This window comes from Nilaparvata lugens, chromosome 5 (assembly GCF_014356525.2).
Source record: "Nilaparvata lugens isolate BPH chromosome 5, ASM1435652v1, whole genome shotgun sequence".
Taxonomy (NCBI): Eukaryota; Metazoa; Arthropoda; class Insecta; order Hemiptera; family Delphacidae; genus Nilaparvata; species Nilaparvata lugens.
This window is the reverse complement of record NC_052508.1, coordinates 59,285,825-59,311,421: the sequence shown is the minus strand read 5'-3', so window position 1 is coordinate 59,311,421 and position 25,597 is coordinate 59,285,825. Positions and strand designations below refer to the sequence as shown.

At 31.7% G+C, this 25,597-nt stretch overlaps 1 protein-coding gene across 1 annotated transcript in view; it reads left to right on the top strand.

Moving 5' to 3' along the window:
• LOC111052297 (chitin deacetylase 1) overlaps nt 1–25,597 on the top strand; it is a 47,041-nt gene that overhangs the window by 15,931 nt on the left and 5,513 nt on the right. Inside the window, exons 2-7 of the mRNA XM_039428921.1 lie at nt 13,460–13,602; nt 15,128–15,239; nt 18,449–18,576; nt 20,508–20,713; nt 22,237–22,393; nt 23,806–23,944. Of these exons, the coding sequence (XP_039284855.1) occupies nt 13,460–13,602; nt 15,128–15,239; nt 18,449–18,576; nt 20,508–20,713; nt 22,237–22,393; nt 23,806–23,944 (885 nt within the window). The remainder of the gene's footprint in view (nt 1–13,459; nt 13,603–15,127; nt 15,240–18,448; nt 18,577–20,507; nt 20,714–22,236; nt 22,394–23,805; nt 23,945–25,597) is intronic.

The window sequence follows — 25,597 nt, the reverse complement described above, 5'->3', positions numbered from 1 at the left end:
TTCAGGAATGATCTTCACTTCAGGCTCCAAAGGAAACTGAACAAAGAACATCATTATTTTCAATATTGTATAATTGTATATTGTATAATTTGTAAATTTTATTGAATGTAATTGAAGCATGTATAGGAATTGATAGTCGGCATTGTTTTCTAGAATTTTATTGAAGATCTAAAGTGTAGAGGGTATTTGCTAGAGTATTAAGTTTTTGCTAGAGGAGACATGTTTCAAGTACCGTACCAGAACATCAAAACATTATCAAGCAAGTTTTACTAAAGTTTAAAAAAAACCCTCTAGTATTGATAATAGGTAGTCTTATACTATTATACCTGCTTTCTAGTCGTTTGTTAGTTTGTTAAATCGGCCTGTAGCTACAGCTTCTTACGAAAAAAGTACTTTTTCCTACAGGTACGTTGGAAAGTGGCCATTGCTGCACTGATTACAGAACGCAAAGAATCACTTTTCCGCTCTAGTGCGCAAAGTATTACTTTGCGCACTCTTAATACTAAGGCCCGGTTAAATTTTTAGGAATTAAGATTTATTCAAAATTTCAAATTAATTGGATTAATTTAATTTTTAATTTGAATGAATTATCGATTATTAATTTTCAATTGGATTATCAAGTTTAAAATAAATTAAAGTTGTTATTAATTTATACAGACAAACATTTGATGGATTTCAGCCATCATTTTACCCATCATCAACCACTTCTCATATTCAATGGTAACTGTAGGAAAAATCTAATGTGAAATACGTGCGCAAAGTTCGTTTGCTGCACTCAAGAAACAACTCAAGTAAACGTTTCTTTCGGTGCAGCAAACTGTCACTTTGCGCACTAGTTGCACAACTAACTATTAACATCCTATTATAAATTAAACGAGCAATGTCTGTATTTTTATATCTGGTTATTTATGTTCAACGGATCTCCAAAACGGCTCTAACAATTTTCACGAAATTTGGAAAATAGTAGGTTTATGATATAAAAATTCGATTGCACTAGGTCTCATCCTTGGGAAAAGTCGATGAACGACACTATAAGGATAATTCATCATTGGCTGAAACAGCTGTGGATAGTAAAAAAGTGGGTGAGCGAGTGAGTATGTGAAAATCAAAATATCGCATCCTCGAAATACATGAGATGACATATAGCCAGCTGTGAAATATAAAAACGATAATTTTAGAGAAAATTGTGTTCTGTTTATCAATAATTAATAAAAATAACGAGCGAAGCTCGGTGCCCCGATATTTCCTATAATTATGAGGTCTACACGTTATAATGGCAGTGGGGACAGAACAACGTTGCCGATCCTCTGTCTTGTCAATGCCTACTATAGACGGTAGCTGATAAAGGATTACCTTTTGATGTAATATTAACTGTTCATTCTCCTTTAAAATAATCAATTCTTATATTTTATTAAAGCAAGAAATTCAATAATTTCATAATGAATTTCAATAGATTAAATATTTTGTTAATTAATTATCAATTCGACATTGTTTAAAGATGATCTGGCAACAGAGCAGAGCGAGAAAGAGATCTGCTTTGTTGAATGATAGACAAGGATAGTAATACTATTGCTAATAAAACACTGCCATTATAACGGCACTATAGCTCAAATATCCAGCTGATCTGTCTACGTTCAAACTTGGATGGTGCATAGGTCTACGGCCCTAATTATTTATTTAGCGTATGGCAGATACACAACAAATATATAGCTCATGAGTCTCAAATGCCTACATATTGTAATATTACATTTTTCTTCTCACATTGGAATCGAATCTTCAATTCGAGATCTATGAAACTTTATAGTAAATATCAGAGTCATCAATAGACGGACAAACTTTTCGACGGAGAATTTTTTATCGTAAATTATTGTTGCATTGTTCCATGGTGTCACCGAGGCTGAGAAACAGAATAAATAGTTTATTTAAATAGAGAATATATATGAAAAATTAAAATAACAGTTTCAAAATAAAGTTTTATTGAGAACAGATGTAGAATGTGAATTCTAAACTTGTAATTTATAAATTTTTGGTGACGTGTCTGTAATGTTGGAGGTGTCTCTGTTCTGACTTGTTTTTTTGGCCTGTTCTTCCTCTCTAGAAAAATGGCTGGCTACGTGTGTTGTTGTGGAGTTTTGCTCTGAATCATTTTCGTTTATTAATGTTTTAAATTGCGTTTTAAACAGTTTATTGGGTTCTATTTTGTTAATATATAGCTATTTGTGTATTCAAGCCAATAGCCATTGTTTTTCAACTGTAAACTAGATAAGTATTTTAGTTTGTAGTAACTCTAAATAATTAGGCTTAAGATATAGTTCTTTGTGTATTTGTATAAATTCATCTGAAGATTATAAGTTCATTTGCTCTGAAAACTGGATTTCTCATTCATAGGCGATAGATCCATTCACAATTTATCAAGAATCTATTTCATTGGAGCCGACAACTATCCTTAGGTTAATAGGTGTTAAATGCTATTCCAACCGATTTAAGGAATAATTGGTAGCACGGCAAATGTTACCCCTGTGGTGGGACAGAATTACAAAATAAATATGTCCCAAATGGTACACCATGAAATCCCTGGTTATGAAAAATTATTAGTAGGATAGATATCTTGATAGGTTATGAATGGTATACTGCTGAGTGGGAAGTCGGTTCAAGAGAGATCAAGTCCTAATGAATATACTATCTGTGCAGACTAGCAAAATGGCATATAATATGAAAAATATTAAAAAAGATGATGACTTAATAGCTGCCTTAACACAACTGTTTGATAAGCAAGAGGCTAAGTTAGACCAAATGTTTAAAAATCAAAATGCTAAGTTAAATGCTAGGTTTGATGAGATGAAGCAAGAATTTGCTAGCATTAGACTAGAGCAGGCTAGTATAAACCTTCTATTGAAAAATGCACATGAAACATTGAAAGATAATCATGAAGATGAAAACAAATTGAAGCATGATAATAGTAGTGTTAAGATACAGGATCAACTCATTCAAGTTTCTGACAATGTAGGCCTAGTTACTGTTGTTGAAAAAGTCAACCTTAATGAGATAGTAGAATTGAGTAAAGAAGTAGGTAGGGAGTTGTCTTCACTGAAAGTCAACTATCATGAAAGTAATATTGCTACATTGAAGGTTAGGAAAACTATGAACAAAGTGAATGATTACATGAGACAGGTTTCTGTGGAGGTTAGGAACAATGTAAACAAAATGAATGTTGCTTTGAGTCAAGTTGATGAGTTCAACTTTCAACTGAGAATTGAAAAGGTGTATGCAATGCATTCTCAAGTGAACATGACTGACTTTTGTGAGCAAAATGGCTTTGTTAAAACAAATGAACCCCATGAATAAAATCATGTTCTTGAAGAAAACAAAACACAAAGTCACCATTGATGTGTTAGTATTCAAAGGTTGTTTCAAGTTGCTTACTTACAAGATGATGACTGTGAATCACATGATGAAAGGGTATTCCCCAACACACAATGATTAGGAATCCTGTGTCATGCCGGGATTCAGAATAGCAATGACCGTAAATACTACGTATGGTAAGAGTCCATAATTGTATATTTTTTCTTTCCTGTAGCCTATTTTCTTGGCCCTTAATCTTTTCAAATTTCAATTCTTTCCTGTCTTTGTGTAATATTCAGTAAATTTCTTCTATGATGCATATCTTAACCAATCTTGTCCATAGTCATTTAAATTTGTATTCTTCTGAAATAATTTGGGAAGTTAAAATAGTAGATTATTTTCCTAATCTTTAAATTGTTGATAAAACTTAACTTTTCTAAAATCTATCCATTGTAGTGTAAATAATTGTTTGCTTGTGGTATATTTTTTCATCATGTATTACATATTTTAATCATGTCTATTTTTTTTTTTTTAGGTATCATATTAGGTAATTAGGTTTTTTAGAGCAAATTTTGTCCCATGTTCTCATCTTTCATTGCATATCGTGCCATAAGCCATATGTAATTAGGTTATAGTTTTCTTCTGGGCTTTTAACCCATTTTGCATTTTATTTTTTTTCTTTGCTGTCCAATACTTTGGATTTTTGGTAGACAAGTAGGTGTGATTCTTTTAGAGGTGTGGGCGTGAACCACATACGGCTGGACTCGATTATCTGACCTACTTGTTTGCGATATAAAAACCTTAAGACTGCAACATCAAATGTTTGTAAAACCTTTTGCATACTTTTGTTTTTGTGGTCCGATACTAGAGTCTGCTATCACATTGCCTTACAGACATCTAGGAACTATCCACCCAGTCACAATAGTCAACATTTTTTCCTTCACCAGTTGTTTTTGTGGGAGTGATAGCTCACAATTATAACAAATTAGAGTCATACTTGGAATTTACAAAATTCCATAGTAGTATATTTTATTAAATATACTTCCTCATGAAAGTTCAGTACTGACATGTAGGATAGGCTCTAATTAATCTTTCTCTTCTTTGTATTGTTTTAGGGAATTTATTTACCCAGTTTTCTTTTTCTCTTTTTTGTATTTTTTAGGGAACTTATTTACCCATTATTCATCTTGATCATCTTTGTATTATAATCTTGAAATGTTTGTACTTATTATACAGTCTTTAAATTTTAAATTATTTTAAAAAATAAATGGTTCAATTTAAAACGTTTTGTTATATTATTAATTGAAATAAGTTTTTGTGATTGATATCTTTTTCAATTTTTTTTAATTTGTTTGTTCTATAAATTTTGATATGATTGATTATCGTTTGAAATGGATGCTGGAGTGTATGTAGAATTTTTAGTGGGGTTTGTTGATTAGAATTTTGCTGGTATGTGATTGTTTTTGAGATGGAAACCCATTATTGCCTAAAGAAGGAATAACAGAGGTTATGACTTAGAGAGGCAGTAATGAGATAATATTTTTTGTGTTGATTACTTATGTTGATTGCCATAGATGCAAAAAAAATGATTAATAATGTTGATTGCCATAGATGCAGATTACTTATGAATATTGTTTGCCTTTGAAGCAAAATATTATTGATGTTTTGAATGGTTTCTTGTTTAATGATTGATAGTAAAGTTTTGTCATGAAATGTAGTTTGTGTTTAGAACATTGAAGAGTCGAAATAAACTATAGTATCCAACAAACGATGATTAACAATATTAAATAATTTGCTTTTTATACAATTTTTGAACAAAATTAAAACTAAATAATTTTGAAACCCTGAATGATAAATCATAAATGTGAAATGAACTTGCTATAAATGCTATAAATGAAATGTTATATAAATGATAATGAAATGCAGATATATTATGAAATGATTGTGAATAGAAGATCAATTGTCTGAAATTATTGAAATATATATATTGAAATTAATTTTTGTTGTGATGATCTGATGTTTTTTTACAATTTTGATAATGATACAGAGTGTTATGAAATTCTATTTCTATTTTGAAGAATGGATTAAATTTTGATATTTGAACAGTGAATAGATGAAAATGAATTTTTTTAAAAATTTATCATTGATATGTCCATATTTCACAATTTATGTATTGCTGACTGTATAATAAGATGTTAACAAATTTCAATTTCATATATATTTAAAAATAATTTTCATGTGTATTAGATTGTATTGATTGCCTAATCAAGTTTTTCTTTTAGTTTATAAGCATTTTAAGATAACAGGTACAGCACAGACATTAACATTGAAATAGTTATCATGTGAATCTCGAAATCAGCAACAAGTGAACGCCATGAAGAGTGTTAAGAACATTTGGGTGATTTTCGAACTAGTGTGACTCATCTATGCTGCGGCCTACACCAATAACTACGCCAAAATCTACGCTGATGCCTACACTAATAACTACGCCAATATCAACACTAATAACTACGCCAAAATGCCAAAATCTACGCCGATGCCTGTGCTGATGCCAATGCCTGCGCCAATGCCAATAGCTACGCCAATGCTGATGCCAAAATCTGCGCCAATGCTGATGCCAACGCCAATAACTATGCCAATGTCAACACCAATAACTACACTAATAACTACGCCAATATCAACACTAATAACTACGCCAAAATGCCAAAATCTGCGCCAATGCTGATGCCAATGCCAATAGCTACGCCAATGCCTGCGCCAATGCTGATGCCAACACCAAAATCAACGCCGATGCCTGCGCCAATGCCAATATCTGCGCCAATGCTGATACCAATGCCTATGCCTGCGCCAATGCTGATGCCAATGCCAAAATCAATGCCGACACCAAAGCATACGCCAATAACAATGCCAACGCTTATTGCTGACTTTGTATCTCAAACTTCAACACTACTACATTACCTGGAGGTAATTGCCATCCATGTTCACATTCACAACTTTGAATTCAGAATAACAGTCACAGTATCATGAAAGAATTGATTCAAAAATCCTCTCCTAAATTATTCCTGTATGCAGAACTCTAAACCTTGAAAGCTGAAAATATCAAAAAACCAAACCTTACCTAAATTAATCCTCACCTAAATTAATCCTGTATGCAGCGTCTATCTCTTTTCCAAAAAACGAATTACATTGTCATTTCAAGCCTGAAATGTACATTGTATAATTACAAATATGATACAAAATTTATGTGACTCTGTATTGAATTTGGAATGCAGCCGTCTACTACAAACATGAAGCAATGCTAACTGAGATGTCACCTGTATCGAGTTTGGTATGCAGCCGTCTACTACAAGCATGAGGCAATGCTAACTGAGATGTCACTTGTATCGAGTTTGATATGCATCAGTCGACTACAAGTATCAGCCCAACACTACGTGCATCCAGATCAGCCCAACACTAACGTCATCACATTGGAGTCACACTTAACTAAAAATCATACTGAGTGCCTTAACGGACTATTTTCCAAAATGTGCATCAATAAAATCAACCGCGTCAATAGTGAAAGAAATGAACATTTTTTGATTTATTGAAATTTTATGTGAAAATTAAATGTAACAATTCATCAATTCATTAAAAAAAAAAAATAATAATAATAATAAATTTTTCATTCAACATACTAAATTTTTTTTATGCAATAAAAATTAAATTTTTCTATCTATTAAATTTATATGCAATTTCAAAAAACTATTCTTTACATATTAAACTTTCTGTTGAGATATTTTCCTTTAAATTATAAAGCTAAATCAAAAGTAATATTGATATTCTATATTTTGAAATATTGTTTGGAAACATATAACAAACGCTATTGATGAATTTTTATAATAATTTTCAATATTATAGGATGACATGTAATGTTTTTCTAGAAAAAATTGTTACTGTTCTCGAATTAATATTTCAACAATTTTCATTAGGGTCAATGTAATTTTTTTCTTTAAATTTTCAAACAGTAAATTTTTTTTATGTCAAGAGGGGGGTATTTGTAATATTACATTTTTCTTCTCACATTGGAATCGAATCTTCAATTCGAGATCTATGAAACTTTATAGTAAATATCAGAGTCATCAATAGACGGACAAACTTTTCGACGGAGAATTTTTTATCGTAAATGATTGTTGCATTGTTCCATGGTGTCACCGAGGCTGAGAAACAGAATAAATAGTTTATTTAAATAGAGAATATATATGAAAAATTAAAATAACAGTTTCAAAATAAAGTTTTATTGAGAACAGATGTAGAATGTGAATTCTAAACTTGTAAGTTATAATTTTTTGGTGACGTGTCTGTAAAATCTATACCGAACAAGGCATTGGCTTTGTGACTTGTAACTTAGGTTTTATCCTGTTCTGCCTTCTCTAGAAAAATGGCTGGCTACGTGTGTTGTTGTAAAATTTTGCTCTGAATCATTTTCGTTTATTAATGTTTTAAATTGAGTTTTGGACAATTTTTAGTGTTCTGTTTTGTTCATAATTTGCTATTTGTGTATTCAAGCCAATAGCCACTGTTTTTCAACTGTAAACTAGATAAGTATTTTAGTTCGTAGTTACTCTAAAAAAAATTAGGCTTATAAGATATAGTTCTTTGTGTATTTGTATAAATTCATCTGAAGATTATAAGTTCATTTGCTCTGAAAACTGGATTTTTCATTCATAGGCGATAGATCCATTCACAATTTATCAAGAATCTATTTCATTGGAGCCGACAACTATCCTTAGGTTAATAGGTGTTAAATGCTATTCCAACCGATTAAGGAAAAATTGGTAGCACGGCAATATACACTGTATATTTCTAAATTCTTTGAGATTTTGTGTAGATTTTAGTCAGGAGAACATACATTTGTCTGACCGCCATTATTTGCTAGTCCATAATTTAAAAATATCTGATTGCTGGAACAATTTTGAGGTTGAAAAAGGTTGAAACTCTAATTTTCACAGAAAAAAGACATTTTCAAATCATCTTCACCATTACAAATGTAATTTATCACATGAAAACAATCCAAATATAGAATTTATGTTTCAAATTTGCACCCGAAAAACGTTTAGCTAATATAAACGGCCCCAATATAACGACAGTTTGACTTGAATGTTCCTTGCAGTAAGCCTTGGTATGCAATGCATGGCACTGACACACAATAGTAAGGCATAGAACTGTATGTACATAGCCTACTTCTATATTAGATGTTATACCGGTACCGGTACTCTAATACTTGAGTATGCACTCTATACTTTTTAGACTGGTGAAGGTGCAGACAGGGAGCAATGTCCTGGTTACTTGTTTGCTTTCATCCAATGCCAACATTCCTTAAGCATAGTTTGATCTTTCTGGGTGTATCTAAATGAACGACCCAATTTCAAACAGATTAATATTATTAGGCAGACATTTTTATGTACCGTATCTCTTTTCAACTGACTTAAAAAATACTGATTCAGGCTACTATATGAATATTATCTCAAGTTAATAACTCCATCAACGTTATTATCCTAGTGTAGGCTATTGCCTGAATTCAACCAATATTATCTACCATGTTATAGTATTTTTCTATCAAATTATATTAATAGGCTACAATTATTATTTCATGTGCCTAATAAGTTATACAATTTTTTAGTATAATTAATATATAACTATACATTTTCCCTATAACTTCATTAGAAAAATCATCTAGTTGAATTCATCATATCCATATATTTTAGCAACTTAAATCTCTCCAGTTCTTCAATTTATAATAATTCCTCATTTAGACATTATTACAATAAATTAGTAATCACAACAATTTCAATATTGTGTCTTTTTGAAGAAGATATTCCTTTTGATATCCTACGAGCATCTGTTCAAACTACTCCGCCAATAATAATTTATGTATGTGCCTAATTTCACATCGTCACAAAAATAATTATTATATTTCCAATCTAATCAATTCTTCTTCATACCGGTACCTACTTCGTTTGTAAATTTCATTGAATAATATTATATTAACAAATAATATAGAATAATAATATTTGAATAATATTAATATTATACTGTACAGTTTATATTATAAATTGTACACGGTATTCCCATTGTATGACCCAGTGTGTATAGTGTATAAGCCAGCAGACATTATAATATGCATTTTAGAGAAATCTGATCTGATCCAATCTTGTAAATGAATATTTCCAAGTTGAAAATCGTGCAAAGAAAAATTTTTTTTGAGTGAATAGCTTCATCCATTATACATCTATTCTTCTTCTTGTGTATTGTATCAACTAATCTGGAGTCTCCATGTGATATATAGTAAAACTTACCAGACTCTTATGTTCTTCAAAAGAAGTAGTATTTAGCCTAATAAACTTGCGGTTGGTGGATGAAGAATGCTCTCAACTTGATGTGGGAGTAAAGGTCAAAAGGAAAGCTGATCTCCACTCACATTTCAGACTGGCAGCATTGGTTGAATAGGAAGCATTGTTGTTATTTATATGGAGCGCTGACTGTTGAAAGTGAATCACAGATGTGACCTTGAGTGAAATCTTACCAGATCCCTTCACTTTTCTCATATCTAATGGCTATCTTCCGCGTTCAAAATATTCAATGCAAATGTAAATTATATAGTGAGATTGACTTTAAACTGTCAGCATTACTTGTAAATAACAACAAAATGCTTCCTCCATTCAACCAATGAAAACCAAGTATCCACTGCTGAAGTAAATTACAGGTATGGTGAAAATTTACCACAATAAACTATGAGCATATAGTATCATTGCTTAAAGTTTGAAATAAATCTCACTGCTATAAGTCGAGTCAGTTCTGTCTGTAGCCTGCTTTCCTATGGGTTTCTGCTATGCCGCTGAACAGAAATAGAATACTAATGCTTGTTATGGGAGTGTTTACACATGGCAGCAGAAGAATGATATTGGCTCTTATTGTAGTGTTAACACATTTACATTCTGCCAGTACAAACTCTCCATGTAACAATAACTGGTAACATTTACATTTTAAAGGTGATGATTTCTTGATCCATTCCGAGCTGCTTTGTATAAATACACTTTTTCATGTATTTGAACACGACATGCAGTCGATTATTAAGTAAATATTAAAAACTTTTACTTACTGACTGGAGTACTTTCAATCGTCTGACGATCATTTTCAACAGTGAAATTTACATTTACATTTACATTTACCAAAGATTGGAAATTTCGTTACAATAGGTAAATTAATGTAGCCGCGGTAACATGTTACCGAAACAAAATTGTAATTAAGCCTTTATTTACAAATAGAGTAGCCTATTTTTATTGAACAGAATAAATTGGAAGTTGTTAAGAGTTCACACTTCACAACATACAAAACTACAAAGTGATACCATAGAGCAATATTATGCTATTTGTTTCTCTTTGGTGATACACACTTGAAATTGTGATTAAGCCTTTATCTACAAGTAGAGTATAATCAATCATTCAACAGAATAATAATTCAAATTTGTTCAGAGAATAAGAGTTCACACACAAAACTACTTAGTGATTCACACTTGAAAATGACTAAAGATTTCAAAACATGTCGAGTGAAAATATAAATATTAAAAGAGAGGTTTGTTTTTATTACTTTCCTTGCCCTATTACCATAGGTAAGGAAAGTATTGCTTTCCAAAAAAAATTAAGGTACCCTAATTTCAAGTTTTCCATACTTTTCAAGGTCCCCTGAGCCCAAAATATGATTTTTGGGTGTTGGTCTGTGTGTGTGTATGTGTGTGTGTCTGTGAACACGATAACTCCATTCCTAATTAACCAATCGACTTGAAATTTTAAACTTATGGTCCTTATACCATAAGGATCTGACAATAAGAAATTCAATAAAATTCAATTCAAGATGGCGGATAATTACTAAAAAACCATGTTTTTCACGTTTTTCTCGAAAACGGCTCTAACGATTTTCTTCAAATTTTACCATGGATAGCTATTTATAAGCCCTATCAACTGACATGAGTCTTATTTCTGGGAAAATTCCAGGAGCTCCGTAATATTATTGAGAAAAATGGCGGATAATGACTAAAAAACCATGTTTTTCACGATTTTCTCAAAAATTACTTGACCGATTTTTTTCAAATTCATACCCTGTATAGTAATTTATCAGCTCTATCAACTGGCATGAGTCTTTTTCCTGGGAAACTAATGGAGGGTCCACCCCATCCTTGAGAAATGGACTTTGTAACCTCCTTCTCGTGCATGAGGTAGGTAGGTAGAGCAGTTTATAAAAAGAACACAGTCATAGTCGAGATATTTCATCTGTAGAACAGCTGTTTTGACGACTTTTGAAAAAATCATCGAATTTCACAATTTACACAAAGGAAAAAGTACTCTGAAAACAATATTATATATACACATATAAAGTTGTCTGATCGTAGTTGCAAATATTTTGCCGCCAATCGTCATTATATTATTCCCCTAAATTATTCTCATCTAAGAATGAGGCTTACAGTTCAATGAGCAAGGAAAGTTGTGTGCGTGTACCACACCAGATTTTTTAATTTTCTTTTGTACCATACATGGAAGTAGCCCTGAATAACAAAGTGTACAAAACTTTTTATTAAAGTTAGAAAATTAACATTTCTTATTATAATTCAAGATATAAAATTATTTTAATTTCATATTGATTGATTGAAGATTGAACTGTGATTATTCTTGAAGACCATATTATAGTACAAGTAATGGGAATGCTAGTAATGAGAATGATAGAACGATAGAACACTCTCCTGAAGGCCTCGAAGAAAAGAATGCGTTGAGGCGATAAAATCTATGCAAGGACATCTACCTCATTCATCTCAAGCAAACATTTCTTTTATTCTTCAACTGCAGCAGTATAGTACAATATTTTCTTCTAGGCTATTCACGTCTAACTTCAGCATTCCTCATAAATAGCTCATTAATATTGAGCTGTATGAAATATGTGAATGAATAAATACATATTTTTAAATATGGAATAATTGGATAAATAGAAAGAATAATTCTAAAAATATATACTAATATACAAACCAGAGAGGACTTTCGCCTTCGTTTCAAACTACCTACCTAAATGGAGTGAGACAGACAGTCAGAAAGATATTTATTTTCAAGAAAAATGAAAATTACAAAATAAAAATCTTATGAACTCACAGTTTCAATAAGAACAACAAAAAATGAGGACAATACGATGAATACACTAAGCTAAATAACTTTTAAGAAAATGGTTTGCTTGAAGCCTGTGTGCAAAAACCAGTTGCATAGGCTACTCAGATTTTTACAGAGAGTAAGGAACAATTTAGATGCATTCAGAAGCTATTGACTATTACTTCTACATTCAGTGAATTATTGGGCAGCTCCAAGAATATTATTAATAAATTGGTGTAACGGTGCATACAGATTATAAGAGGATTATTTTTACCTTCAGGGAAAAGGAGAATTGTCTCTCCTAAGGTCTCTCCTGAAGGAGCACGAGAAAATTATGAATAAAATCAATGGTAAATAAATTCAGCCATAGAATCATGGTTGAACTTGAATTATTTCCAATAGTTGACTTTTATATAATGATCAATTCCATATTATAAATAACATGTTTTGAACACTTCATACGCTAAATTCAAGTTTATATAATTATTACTCTGATTAAGCAGATTTTACGATTCACACTGGCGCACAAGGAATCTTCCTTTTGCCGGTGTTTTTGCCTCACCTACTTATGCATGTGAGCATGAATTAAATCTTCATTTGATAACTATTATTTATAATATCATGAATAAGGATATCATTTCGGTATTATTTCTAATTAAATAAGTTAACATTTCCTTAACTTTTATGAATGTATCTTAATTTAAGTGCAATAGCATATACTTACGGTATATTTATTTTTTGTAGAGCTTTTTGTATTTTGTTTTTGGCAGATAAAATTCATTCATTAAGAAAAATTGATTCGAATTGTTGAAACACAAAAGAAATTATGATAGTGTCAGTGTCGTGTAAATAAGAAACGATGAATAAGGAGTGAAAGCCAGTACAGTTCTATACAGATATATTCTTGTTACTTTTTATACTAATCAATTTGTTCTCTTTCTCTGTTCTAGTCCAAGCACAAAAGAAAGGTGGAGAAGGAGGAAGAGGAGGAGGAGATTCAGGAGACAAGAAGGATGAGCCAGAATTTGTGTGCCCTGAGGGAGGAGGCAATGGAAACTATGCCGATCCTGCTACATGTAGGAGGTTCTATCAGGTATTTAATGATTAACTATCATAAAATAACTAAACTGGATAATTTTTTAAATAAAATAGGAACATGGCAGAATAGATAAGTTTGCTTAATCGGTTACTCAATAAAAATAAACCTGTACTTGTACAAATACAGGCAATAATGTAAGTTATAGGTACAATCTATACCTATTCATAGATAGTCTATTTATAGAATGGCATTTCAAATTGAATCGAAATGTTTCTATTGCCAAAATGAGCTAGATATTATTTTCGACAAAACATTTAGGTGCAAGAGTCTCTTATTACATAATGCAAGCAGAACCCCTAAAATTATGATGCGGGAAAGGCTCCACAAAGAAGACAGAGTGAGACCCAGAAAAAGATGACTGGATGAGGTGTTGAATGATGTTAGGAGTTTGGGAGTGAGGGGATGGAGAGGCATAGTCAACGATAGAGATGCGTGGAGGTTGATAGTTGCGGAGGCCAAGGCTCAACATGGGCTGTAGCGCCGCCATACAAGAAGTAGCCTTACATAATCATACTCAAAAAACAATAGAATTTTTAGAATCAATTATCGTATTTATTAAAGGATTATTTTATTTGGAGTTGAAAATATCATCAATAGGTAGAGTACGGTGGTGGACTTATGAGATGATCTCTAGTTGTTCTGTGGAAGAAGATGAATACCAACTGCGCTTGCGCATGCCTGAATGCTGTAGACCTACACCTAATATATTATAAATTATGTCAATTTCTAATTTTAATCAATAATTACTGTTATAAAATAGTAATTGAATAATAGTTATATTTAACTGTTAGTTCTTGAATAATTCAATATTATTCGTTATAAGTGGTAATTCAGTGGAATATTTCTAATTTATTTATTAATTCAAGCCATCTAAATTCAAATTGTATAGTTTTAATGTTTATTTTGGTTTAAAATTTTATAAAAATTATTGTACACGTGGAATTCTAACCTTATCTTGGACTTTGTCACCTATAAATTTGGAAGAAAAATAGCACAAAGACTACCTTATTATTTTATCTTTCAATGTTATTACATTAGTGTCATTTTGCATTGTGAATAAATAAATAAATTAATTAAAAACTTAAGCATGCTGACGCTATTTGACTGAAACAGCTGGGTACAAATCGGCTATACACACCTACAAGTGATTAAATAAATGTTTTGTTTTACAATTGTTCAAAATTCAGCAACATCATCCTTTCAATTTACAATCTTTTGTTTCTAATAAGAACAAAACTATTCCTCTGAGCTACTTAGAACTATTTAAGATTCTCATTGAATGATATATATATATATATATATATATATATATATATATTTTATATATATATATTTATATACATACTGTACGGTAGGCTATATGATGCGGATATGTTGATATGGGAGATCTGTTAAAAAGATACGTTTGTGCTTATATATAGCGAACATCAATGCAATCAATGCTAACAGTTTAGAGTGAATTTCATTAATGGTGAATATTGTCATAAATTGATGAAATCTTGTTTTGTCGTGTTTACAGTGTGTGGATAATTACCCCTACTTGAACCGTTGTCCGTCAGGACTTCATTTTGATGACATCAGCAAGCTTTGCACGTTCAAAGCCGAAGCCAGGTGTGGACCTATACCCACAAGTGAGTGATGCTCTCTTTAATTTGTAAATTCTTCAAAATTGTGACCTAAAACCTTTTATAAGCCCTCACACTTCATCAATCACACTCAGGCCCGTATGGTCAATAGTAGTTCAATTAGCTACGGTACTTTTCTATATATATATATTGGTCAATAGCAGTTCAATTAGCTACTTTTCTAGATATTAAAACTATGTGTTGATTATAGTTTTGTTACTCATAATTAATTCGACTATAGCATGATTTAGTTCTAAGCGATTGGCTTCGTGTTCACACTGATAAGCTATATCGTTAGCATATATTAATAAGCTAATAAGAATCATGCGCCTGCTACTTCATTTGTGTAGGTGACCACTTCAAGAGCAGACTCCTCTAAATATAGCATTTATGTAGTTCACCCTATTTCGGACTTTTAGGCTAAAATTTTATCTAAATTTGGAAGAGCAATAGTAGGCCTACAAGGAGTATCCTTAGTTTTTCTCTCCCGGTCAGTGTTTTCTATCTTGTAAAAATTATAAATAAAAGTTGAGATTTTATTTAAAACACAAAGATATCACTATATAAGATCATTAGATCATGTAAGATTTATCACTAGATGAGTATCACTTACATGGGCATAGAAGGAAAATCCACTTAGTCCATAAAAGTAAATTTTTCAGGAAATCAATTTCTAATTTCTAACATCAATCATAATTTTGCTTATATAGTGATTTTTCACAAAATAATTTCATACTGCAAGAAATGAAATATTCTTAATTTGTTTGATAATTTGTTTCATAGTTTTTAGAATTAATTGAAAACTAATGATAAATCAAATAAGTTTGGAAAAATTGTACTTTCTTTGTACGCCCACGCTATATATCTCGCACAATGCAGTGTCATATATCATTGGAGGGTTTAAAAATAGCTTTTCGGTGGTTTGGAACTTACCTGGAGCTGTTGTAGGTACGCTCATTACCCACGCACAAGCCTGATGCTTATTGGGTTGTGAAAAAGAATATTAATGCTGACAGTTTGAAGTGAGTCTCACTCTATATGATGCAATTGAATAAGCCAGCAATAGAGAGATGCACTTCAAATTATCAGCAGCATTCCTTATAAATATATAGTGAGGTCCACGTTATAATGACAGTGTTTAGTTAGCAATGGTATTGCTATCCTTGTCTATCATTCAACAAAGCCGATAGCGCTATCTCTTTCTTGCTTTGTTCTGTTGCCAGATCGTCTTTTAACAATGTAGAATTAATAATTAATTAACAAAATATATCATCTTAATCATGGAATTCATGAAAAATATAATTTCTTGCTTAGTAAAATATAATTGATTATTTTAAACGAGAATGAACAGTTAATATTACATCAATAAACCTGTATCAGCTACCGTCTATAGAAGGCATTGACAAGACAAAAGGTTCGGCAACGTTGTTCTATCTTTCTCCACTGCCATTATAACGAGGACCTCACCTCGTTAGCATTAATGTTAGCCATTAAACCAATGAAATTGATTTGAAACTAACAAATAACAATGCAGAATGAAATTCAGAGTACTGTTTTACAAAATCATAGAACTGTACAATTCGTGTATGTCTACACAATAAATTAAGATGAAAATATTTTAAAATAGTATAATTCAAAGTACAGTTTTACAAAATCATAGAACTGTACAAATCATGTATGTCCACACAACAAATTGAGATGAAAATATGCTTCACAGTACAATACAGTACGGTACTATCGGACAGAGAAATGTGCATTTAATAGGTACTGTATCAAAAGTAGGCCTAAAGAATATCAGTCACAAACTGCAACAAGTTAGGCCTAAATCAAGGCCGGTTGGTATGGTACCTATATAGCCTACTAAGATTCACTTTCTGTCAGCAATCCTTATGAAATGATATAAATACTACCCATTAAGCCAATGCTGACAGTTTATAGTGACTCTCACAATAGGCTTTATTGTCGCAAGTTAAACTGGTTTCTCATTCTAAAATTTAATTGGTCTGTCTGCAGCCTTTGCATCTGTGTTATTTGGTTATAAGTGTTTTAAAAGAGCCAACAAGGTGACATAAATTAATTTTGTCCAGTTAGGTTTTCCTAGAAGATGACTATTATATAGTTTACATTGTATAGTATTTCAAGAATAAATATTCTCTCTGATATCTGAGTGAAAATTATGCAGGAATTGTTTACGATTCTGAATAAAAAATAAATTCGAATTACTGTAGCCTATATTAATCTGAATAGGGACAAGAGTTTCAAAAGTCATTAATCAGCGGTTAATAATGAATTTTCCATCCTAATAACTATTCAGATCCTTTATCCATGAATGTTACTCCAATGGTTGAATTTCCCCCATTCCTTGTGACATTTAGTTCCTCATTATAAAATGATGACCCAGACCTGAGCCAGCCAGGTCACTCGATATAATTATTTTATAACAAAGTAGGTACTCAGATGGCACATGTAATTCGAAAATATTCACGATTTTCAACATTAGTACTCGTTTGGTATCCGCTTTTTTACATATTAAAAATATAATAATATATTTTCATGGCCATAGGGACTCCGTGAAGTCATCACATCATAATAAAACATTGTCATTTGTTGACTGTATCTTGCATTGACTCAACCTACATCTGTATTTCTGTGTGATTATATTTTCGGGACTTAATAAAATCTATTTTTTTATCAATTATTGAGTGATTGATTTATTTTATTTATTTATTCATTGTACAAAACACAATAATTATAATATAGTTATGACATTGGAGGAAAAACTAGGCTGAGCCTGTACTATTTCTCTCCAAAAATTTTGATAGAATGTTTATGTTGTCCAAAGGTTAAGTTTATGAAATCACACACTGCTTGAATCGTCACTTGATTTTCGGTTTAGGAATAATGATTTGAAAATTTTGAAGGTTGGTTTGATATGAAATTTAGTTCATTTTCACCAAAAAACTGAGAATTTAAAATATTGACGGTTGAGAAACAGGATAAAAAACAAAAATATTACACTCGAGTTACCATTAATTGAACATTTTTTACGTAAATTTTACATAATTTAGAGTCAGAAAAACAATATCAGATTGAATTGATCGATATGTACATTTTACACTGTGCATGACTAAAAAGATTTCTGACTTTGTCTATCAATTGTCTGTTTTGAGATCATGACAATAAAATTAATTGATTGGTGGATTGATTGATTGCAGCTAGTGCTCCAAGCACCGAGCCAGCCGTGGACCTGGCAGCCAAGTGTGACACCTCGCAGTGTCAGCTGCCATACTGCTTCTGCTCACGAGATGGCACCATCATACCAGGAGGCTTGGATCCTGACGAGGTAACCCAGTACAAAAATATTATACAAACTTCAGATATTTATTGAATAGAGATGGCTCCTTCATCAGCCAAAAACCTTCTAAGGCTAGTCATCTGCTCTCATTGATATAACTTGACCATTTAAACATCACTGATTATATTAATGATAGATTTTATTAGAAATTGCAGTATGAGCAACTGCTGAAATATTATCACTGTATAATAATTATTTCAAATATCTATTGAAAGCTGTCTTTTCCGTTAGGGCTACTCTTGAATAGAAATGAAAATAAGAATCTAAGTACCTCTTTTTGAAATCGTTTACTCAAGACTTGTTTCATAAAGGATACTTGGTTTCAATAAAGTTCTCCTCTTCTCAAAAAAGGGTACTTGGATTTTTATTTCTATTTCTTTCCAATGAAATCTATACAAATACTGTAGAACTAATTATATGGATAAAATATTTGAACAATCATCATACAGTAATATATCATTTATCACTCTATATTTATGTGGTTTTGAATATAGTGACAATGCTGAATCACTCAGTTTTAATTTGTTTCTGTTAAAATTAATTCAATTCATTTCCTTCTGAATACAATTCAAAGCAATTACATAGAATCTTAAGCAATAAAGTGTATACAATTCAAGAATCGATATAATACTAGCCTACTTACTAAAATCAAAACAACAAAATATAGAATTATACTAAAAATCAAACTCTTGAGCTATCACAATTTTATTCTCGAGTTATCATAACAATATGCGTTATATCTATACAATATTATAAAGAGAGATCTAAATTTTTATTAGAGATCTAACACATTAAAATCATTTTTAAGAATTGATCTATAATTCTTATGCATTAAGAAGGGATTAAAAAGAAGTGGAAAACTAAATTATAAATAATTTTAAATTTATAAATAAAATATGATGAAAACCAAGGAATAGCGAGGAAGGCTACAATTTAAATAACAAAGACAAATAAGGAAAAGCGGAATAGACAAACATGAAAGAACAGAAAAAAATGCTCTCTGATGGCGCCCAAATTGAATCAGAAACGTGCACCCCCAGTAACAATGATTAGTAAGTTAATTAAGATTGGTTAGTTTTACAGTAATATTCATTGGACTATTTCTTTTAATATTTATTTCCTATTTAAAAAGATTTAGTAATTGTTTTATCAGAGAGAAATTTTTGGGAGTTTCCCTATTATGCTCTCACACTGTAATTTTCAAATGCAAATAAATAAACTCTGCCATCCTTGCATATATGTTTGCCTGATTGAAGATGGCGAAGAAAAATAAATATCAATCTAATTCGAGTTTGAATTTTTAATTAAATGTCAACTGTAATGTACTGGTACATGAAGATACAAGTGAGAAAAAACAACTCAAGAATCAAGCAGTGCAATCACAATAATTCTCAAAAGAACTGGAAATAATGTCTATTAAACGTTCAATATACTGCACAAGAATGAAAGTGCCATGGAAATATAAATTGTTTGAAAATATTTAAAGAGTAATTGATTGAAAGGTGCCTGCATGACATGAAGTTTTTTATATGGTCTCTAACATTTTAAGATCCTTATTCAATCAATCAATCTTTTATTTTTAAAGAACATAAAAATGTTACAAACAACGTCATTTACTACAATAGCTTATACAAAGACCGACAGTACAATCAGTAACAGTGAGAATAGTACAATATAATAATAGCAGACACTAAGACGTCTAACACCATTAACAATATACCCCACAGTTAGCTACATCAAGTTCATTGAATAGCTTTACCGACATGTATTTTCAATTTTTTATTGACTACATGAGAGCCTTTGTGATCCTATTTTACTGTTGTGAACTGTGGCTGTTATGATAAGTGATGTGTTGTTAGATGTGGGTTTTCACAATAAATGATTTGATTTTATATTGTTTTATTTGCTTTGCATCTCAGACACCGCAGATGATCCTACTGACGTTCGACGGAGCGGTGAACCTGAACAACTTCGATCACTACAAGCGAGTGTTCGCCTCGGACCGACGCAACCCGAACGGATGCGAGATCAAGGGAACTTTCTTCGTGTCGCATGAGTACTGCGACTACAATATGATCCAGGAGTTGGCTCATAACGGACATGAAGTCGGAGTCGAGACCATATCGTACGTAACTACTATGCATTGCAATTTTGTACGTAACACTGATTGCAATTTGCACTATGCAATCGAATCAATCATATTCAGGATGTCCCACGGAAGGTGTACGTAACAGCCGAAGACTACTCACAACAAACAACACGCAATTTCAACAAAAAATGTCTAGTAAAGTTCTTACATATCAACCTTAGTTTTCAAGATATATCTATCCCACGATATTTTTGAAAAAACGTCAATAACTAGAAAACCATCTGTTGAGATCTAATTCCAAGGATATGGTTGGAAAGAAGACAAATTGACAATGTGAGTCAGATAATTTGTTTCTTTGTTTGACGTTTTTGAAATTTTCATGAGCGCTCAAAGTTGAAAAAGTTGAATAATACTTATATTTTTTTTTCAAATGTCAAACAAAAGAACAGATTATATGAATCTCATAAGTTATTCCTTCCCTTTCCAACCATATCCTTAGAATAGAATTTCGACTAAAAGTTTTCAAGTTATTGACGTCAAAAAATATCTAAAAATCTATATATCAAGAAGTAAGGTCGATATAAGCAAATTTTACCGGTTATTTTTTGTTGCGAATTTCACGTAGAATCTATGGTCTCCGGCTGTTACACTTTTCGTAAGACACCTTTTATATAGTATCATTGTCATGAGTATTTATTATTTTTTTTATTAAGAATACGGAAATCATTAGGTCAACTTTCGTATACCGTACAGCAGACGTCTGCTCAGTAATATTGCCATCAGGTGGCCTATGTAAAACAAGAATAAATAATGTTTCATTGTCAATAACAGTGAGCTTCACTCTTTATTGACATGAATCATTTCGAAGGAGAATAGAAATAGGCTAATAGACAGGTGCTGAACTTAATTAAAGTAGCCTAACAGTTGAAATGATAAATTGAATTGATGTGAATTCATAGTCTACAGTTATGGATAGGTATCAAATGCTAAAAAATAAACATGAGTATTTATCATTCATTTATTTAGAACATGGAAATCATCAGGTCAACATTGTCATCATCATGTCAACTTCAATTATAGCCTACAGTAGACGTCTGCATAGTAATCTAGTCATCAGGTAGCCTACGTAAAACAAGAATAAATAATGTTTCATTGTCAATTAATAGTGAGTTACAGGTGAACTTTGAAATACAGTAGACGTCTGCATAGTAATCTATTCATCAGGTAGCCTATATAAGTAGAATGCTTGAATTCTTATAGAATAGTATCCTCCTTTACGTAACTGTATTTTCTTATTTTAATTAAAATTATTTATATTGTACAATACGAATAGCCTATAATGATATAAATAATTAGTATTTCATTTCAAGATTTAGCGTGTAATTCTGAAGTTTGATTAATTTCTGTATAAGTTGTTTTTGTTTTCTTATTCTTCTTTATTATTTGTGTGGAGTGCGGTTTTGGGCAGTGTGCCTGTCGCATCCACACTGATTAACTACAATGTATCTTTTTTTTGCAATAAATTGAAATTGTACCTGAATGTGCATTATGTGTTGCAGACTTCAACAAGGACTGCAGGACAAGGGCTACGAAGAGTGGGTGGGAGAAATGATTGGCATGCGAGAGATTTTGAGACATTTTGCCAACGTGTCAAGGAGTGACATTGTGGGAATGAGAGCCCCCTTCCTCAAGCCTGGAAGAAACACTCAATACGAGGTTAATATAATAATATTCATTCTAAATACTATATGAACTCTAATAACATTTCAGACAGTTTTCTTAATCTAAAATAAGTGTCATAGGTATCAACTCCTAGTGATACCTATATTCTCTGGCCTAGTATTATTTCTATGACCTAGTGTTCATTATTCCACCTATAAAGCGTTCAAAGCTAAATTACCTATAAAGCGTTCATTGTTCCACCACAATCATTATTACAACACTGTGGAATATTTATTACATCATACAGGTAGTGGAACATCTTTCAAAACTAAGCATATTTGAAAGTTGTTCCATTAGAATTTATAAAGTTTATGAGATGTACATGCATTGAGCACTTATATGAATTAAACTGTGTATGTTTTTTTTTGTTTTTGTTGAGGAAACCAATGAGCAAACACATCTCTACAGATAATGCTTCTTTTCATCGACCTTCTCGGCTATGAGAGCATAAACTTCCAAGAAATATTTAATTACATTGTAATAACATTATTTCAAATATCAAATGAAAGCTTTATGAATAATACAGTTTCGAATCAACTCTATAATTATATTACTCTATAAAAATATTTATACTCTTTAACCAATTTCTATACTAAGCAACGCTAATATTCTTTAGAGTTCCATAATCTTTTATCCTAAATAGTATCTCATATCATGAAGTTTAGAGCCTGTTCACATGACAGCGATTTACGTTCGGTTGTCGCGCGGTTGACAAACCGAGCGATTGCCAGGTATAGGGAAACACATGCATCGCTCGGTTTTAGTAGTCGCCGGCGAATCGCGGCGGTTGTAGTCTCAGACTACAACCGTTCGGTTGTCGCTCGGTTGCCGGGCGGCTCGATATACTAGAGCAGGCATGAGAGCGTACACATGTCTTCAGTCAACCGAGCGGTTTCGATCAGAGCAGTAATATAATATGTTTAGGAGTAAGTACATAGATTAAGATATTAAGATTGAGTACATAGATGTTGTACCTAGTAATTATTTATCATAAGCGAGCGCAAACCGCTCATGAGTCGCTGTCATGTGTACGAGGCTGGCAAACCGAGCGATTTGCCAATCGAGCGACAACCGAGCGTAAATCGCTGTCATGTGAACAAGCTCTTACACTTCTTTGAACTTCAATTGCTCCAAAATTACAGAAGATATAGCCACTTCTATGAATTATTATCTCCCAATTCCAATAAATTGGAAAAAAGTTAATTTTTGTTTAAATTATATATAAGGTTATATTAAAAGTTAATATTTCAATATTTTTGGTTCACAGACTGCATAACATTGTTTTTGATCGACTTACTGTGGTAATTACCTTTTGCACAAATATTTTCTTCCTTGTGAACCTACATTGTCTCTGAAAATTGCTTATTTCAGTTTTATAATGAGATTATTAAATTTCTTGATTGCAGGTTGTAGAAGATTTTGGTTTCATCTATGACAGCTCAGTTGGAATTCCACCGCTCAAGTTTCCAATCTGGCCTTACACTCTCGACTACAAGATCCCTCATGAATGCAAGTCGGGCACCTGCCCCACTAAATCCTTCCCAGGTAAAATATCAGTTGTAATTAATCAATACCAATTTTACTTTATCAATAAACACTAGAATAGCTTATTTATTTCTCAATTTTTCTAATGGAAATACTAGTGGATAATTTATCCCATTTATCATATTCTTGCAAAGAAATATATTCTAGCCATCTGTATGCTGCCAAATGTATTCTAAACACGTCATGAAACATTTAGTAAAATCTATGTTGTCCTTGAAGCTGATTTATTTCTACCTTTAACACTGTGATTGTTAATGTCAAGGTTTTAGTGGCCAGTCCTGATATGTTCATGTGGGTAAAAATTAATATTCTTTGCAAATATAAATTACGAGAATAGAGTAGTAGGAATAATCAGACTAAAAATGGCAGGAGTACATGACTCATTAAACTTATGCTCAGCAAAATAGCGATGAATACCTAGCTTGAAGTTTAAATATAAAGTAATCTGCTGTGATTCCGCACAATATTCTATCCCACAAGCAACACCGCACCATATAACAGAGTAAAGTTTGGATTACAAGGTAGAGTGGGATACACATTCTTACATACACCTATAAAAATTATTTATTGTGGAAAATGTGTGAATTTAGACACTATTATTAACATTTCTTGTTATTTTTATTTTACATAATTATAAGACATGCGGTGTGCGTCAATGTAATGTGGTCTCAAAAAGACTGTTCCTGTGACAGAAGGAGGCAATCAGAGTCATCCTGGGTTTATCACAGAGGGATTCATGAGGGCCTAATTTCTCTATGCTTGAATACCAACTCTTTCTTGTAGTAGATTATTCATGCAAATGTAGTTCATGTCACCCTTTCTCGCTTAATTATAGGTCAAAGAAGTTAGTCAATCTTAATGTCTAACAAACTCGATCATAATGGTTCAAAGATGACAGTTGATTGATGAAAGTTATCGTCAAACATACACACACCCACAAACTGCTCGACGAGCCTCAAGGGTTCATTCCTATTGAAATCAGGCAACTCGATAGCAGAAGGCTCAGCAATGTATTGGACATATTCCTCGTAAAGAACCTGCCAAAGCTACTTAAAAAACTACTCCTGTCAGAGAATATAAAGAGAAAGAATTGTATTCAAGGGATTTTGAAAGGAATAAAAAAGTAGTTTATTATTTATAGTATATGAATGTAAATTTGAGTCCAATCTCTCCTGTGGCTGTTTATTGTTTTATTGTATGAGCCTTTGATTGTATGGTATGAGATGTTCTGGTATTTCTCCATAACTGAAAGAATAAGACGTTGATCTTGTCTATAGTGGTATTGACAACATCAACATCTTATTCTTTAAAATATGTATAAACCTTGTTTGTATTATGCTGTATTGTAATCAATGTTTCGACTGATAATATGTCAAATTGTGGTGTTCCACTGAGACTAATGAAGATACTCATTCTATCAAAGTCAAAATTTAAAAATCTTAGTTTTCGTTGTTTATTAAGTGAAAATGGACTGAATTTTAGTAAAGTGAAATCATAACCCTATTTTGGACTTTTAAAATATTATCTAAATTTGGGAGAGAAATAGTACAAGGAGTATCCTTAGTTTTTCTCTCCAAATCGTCAGTGCTTCTTTGTAAAAAAAAATAAATAAATGAAAATATCAAAGTCAAAATTAGGAGCTACTCGCTATGC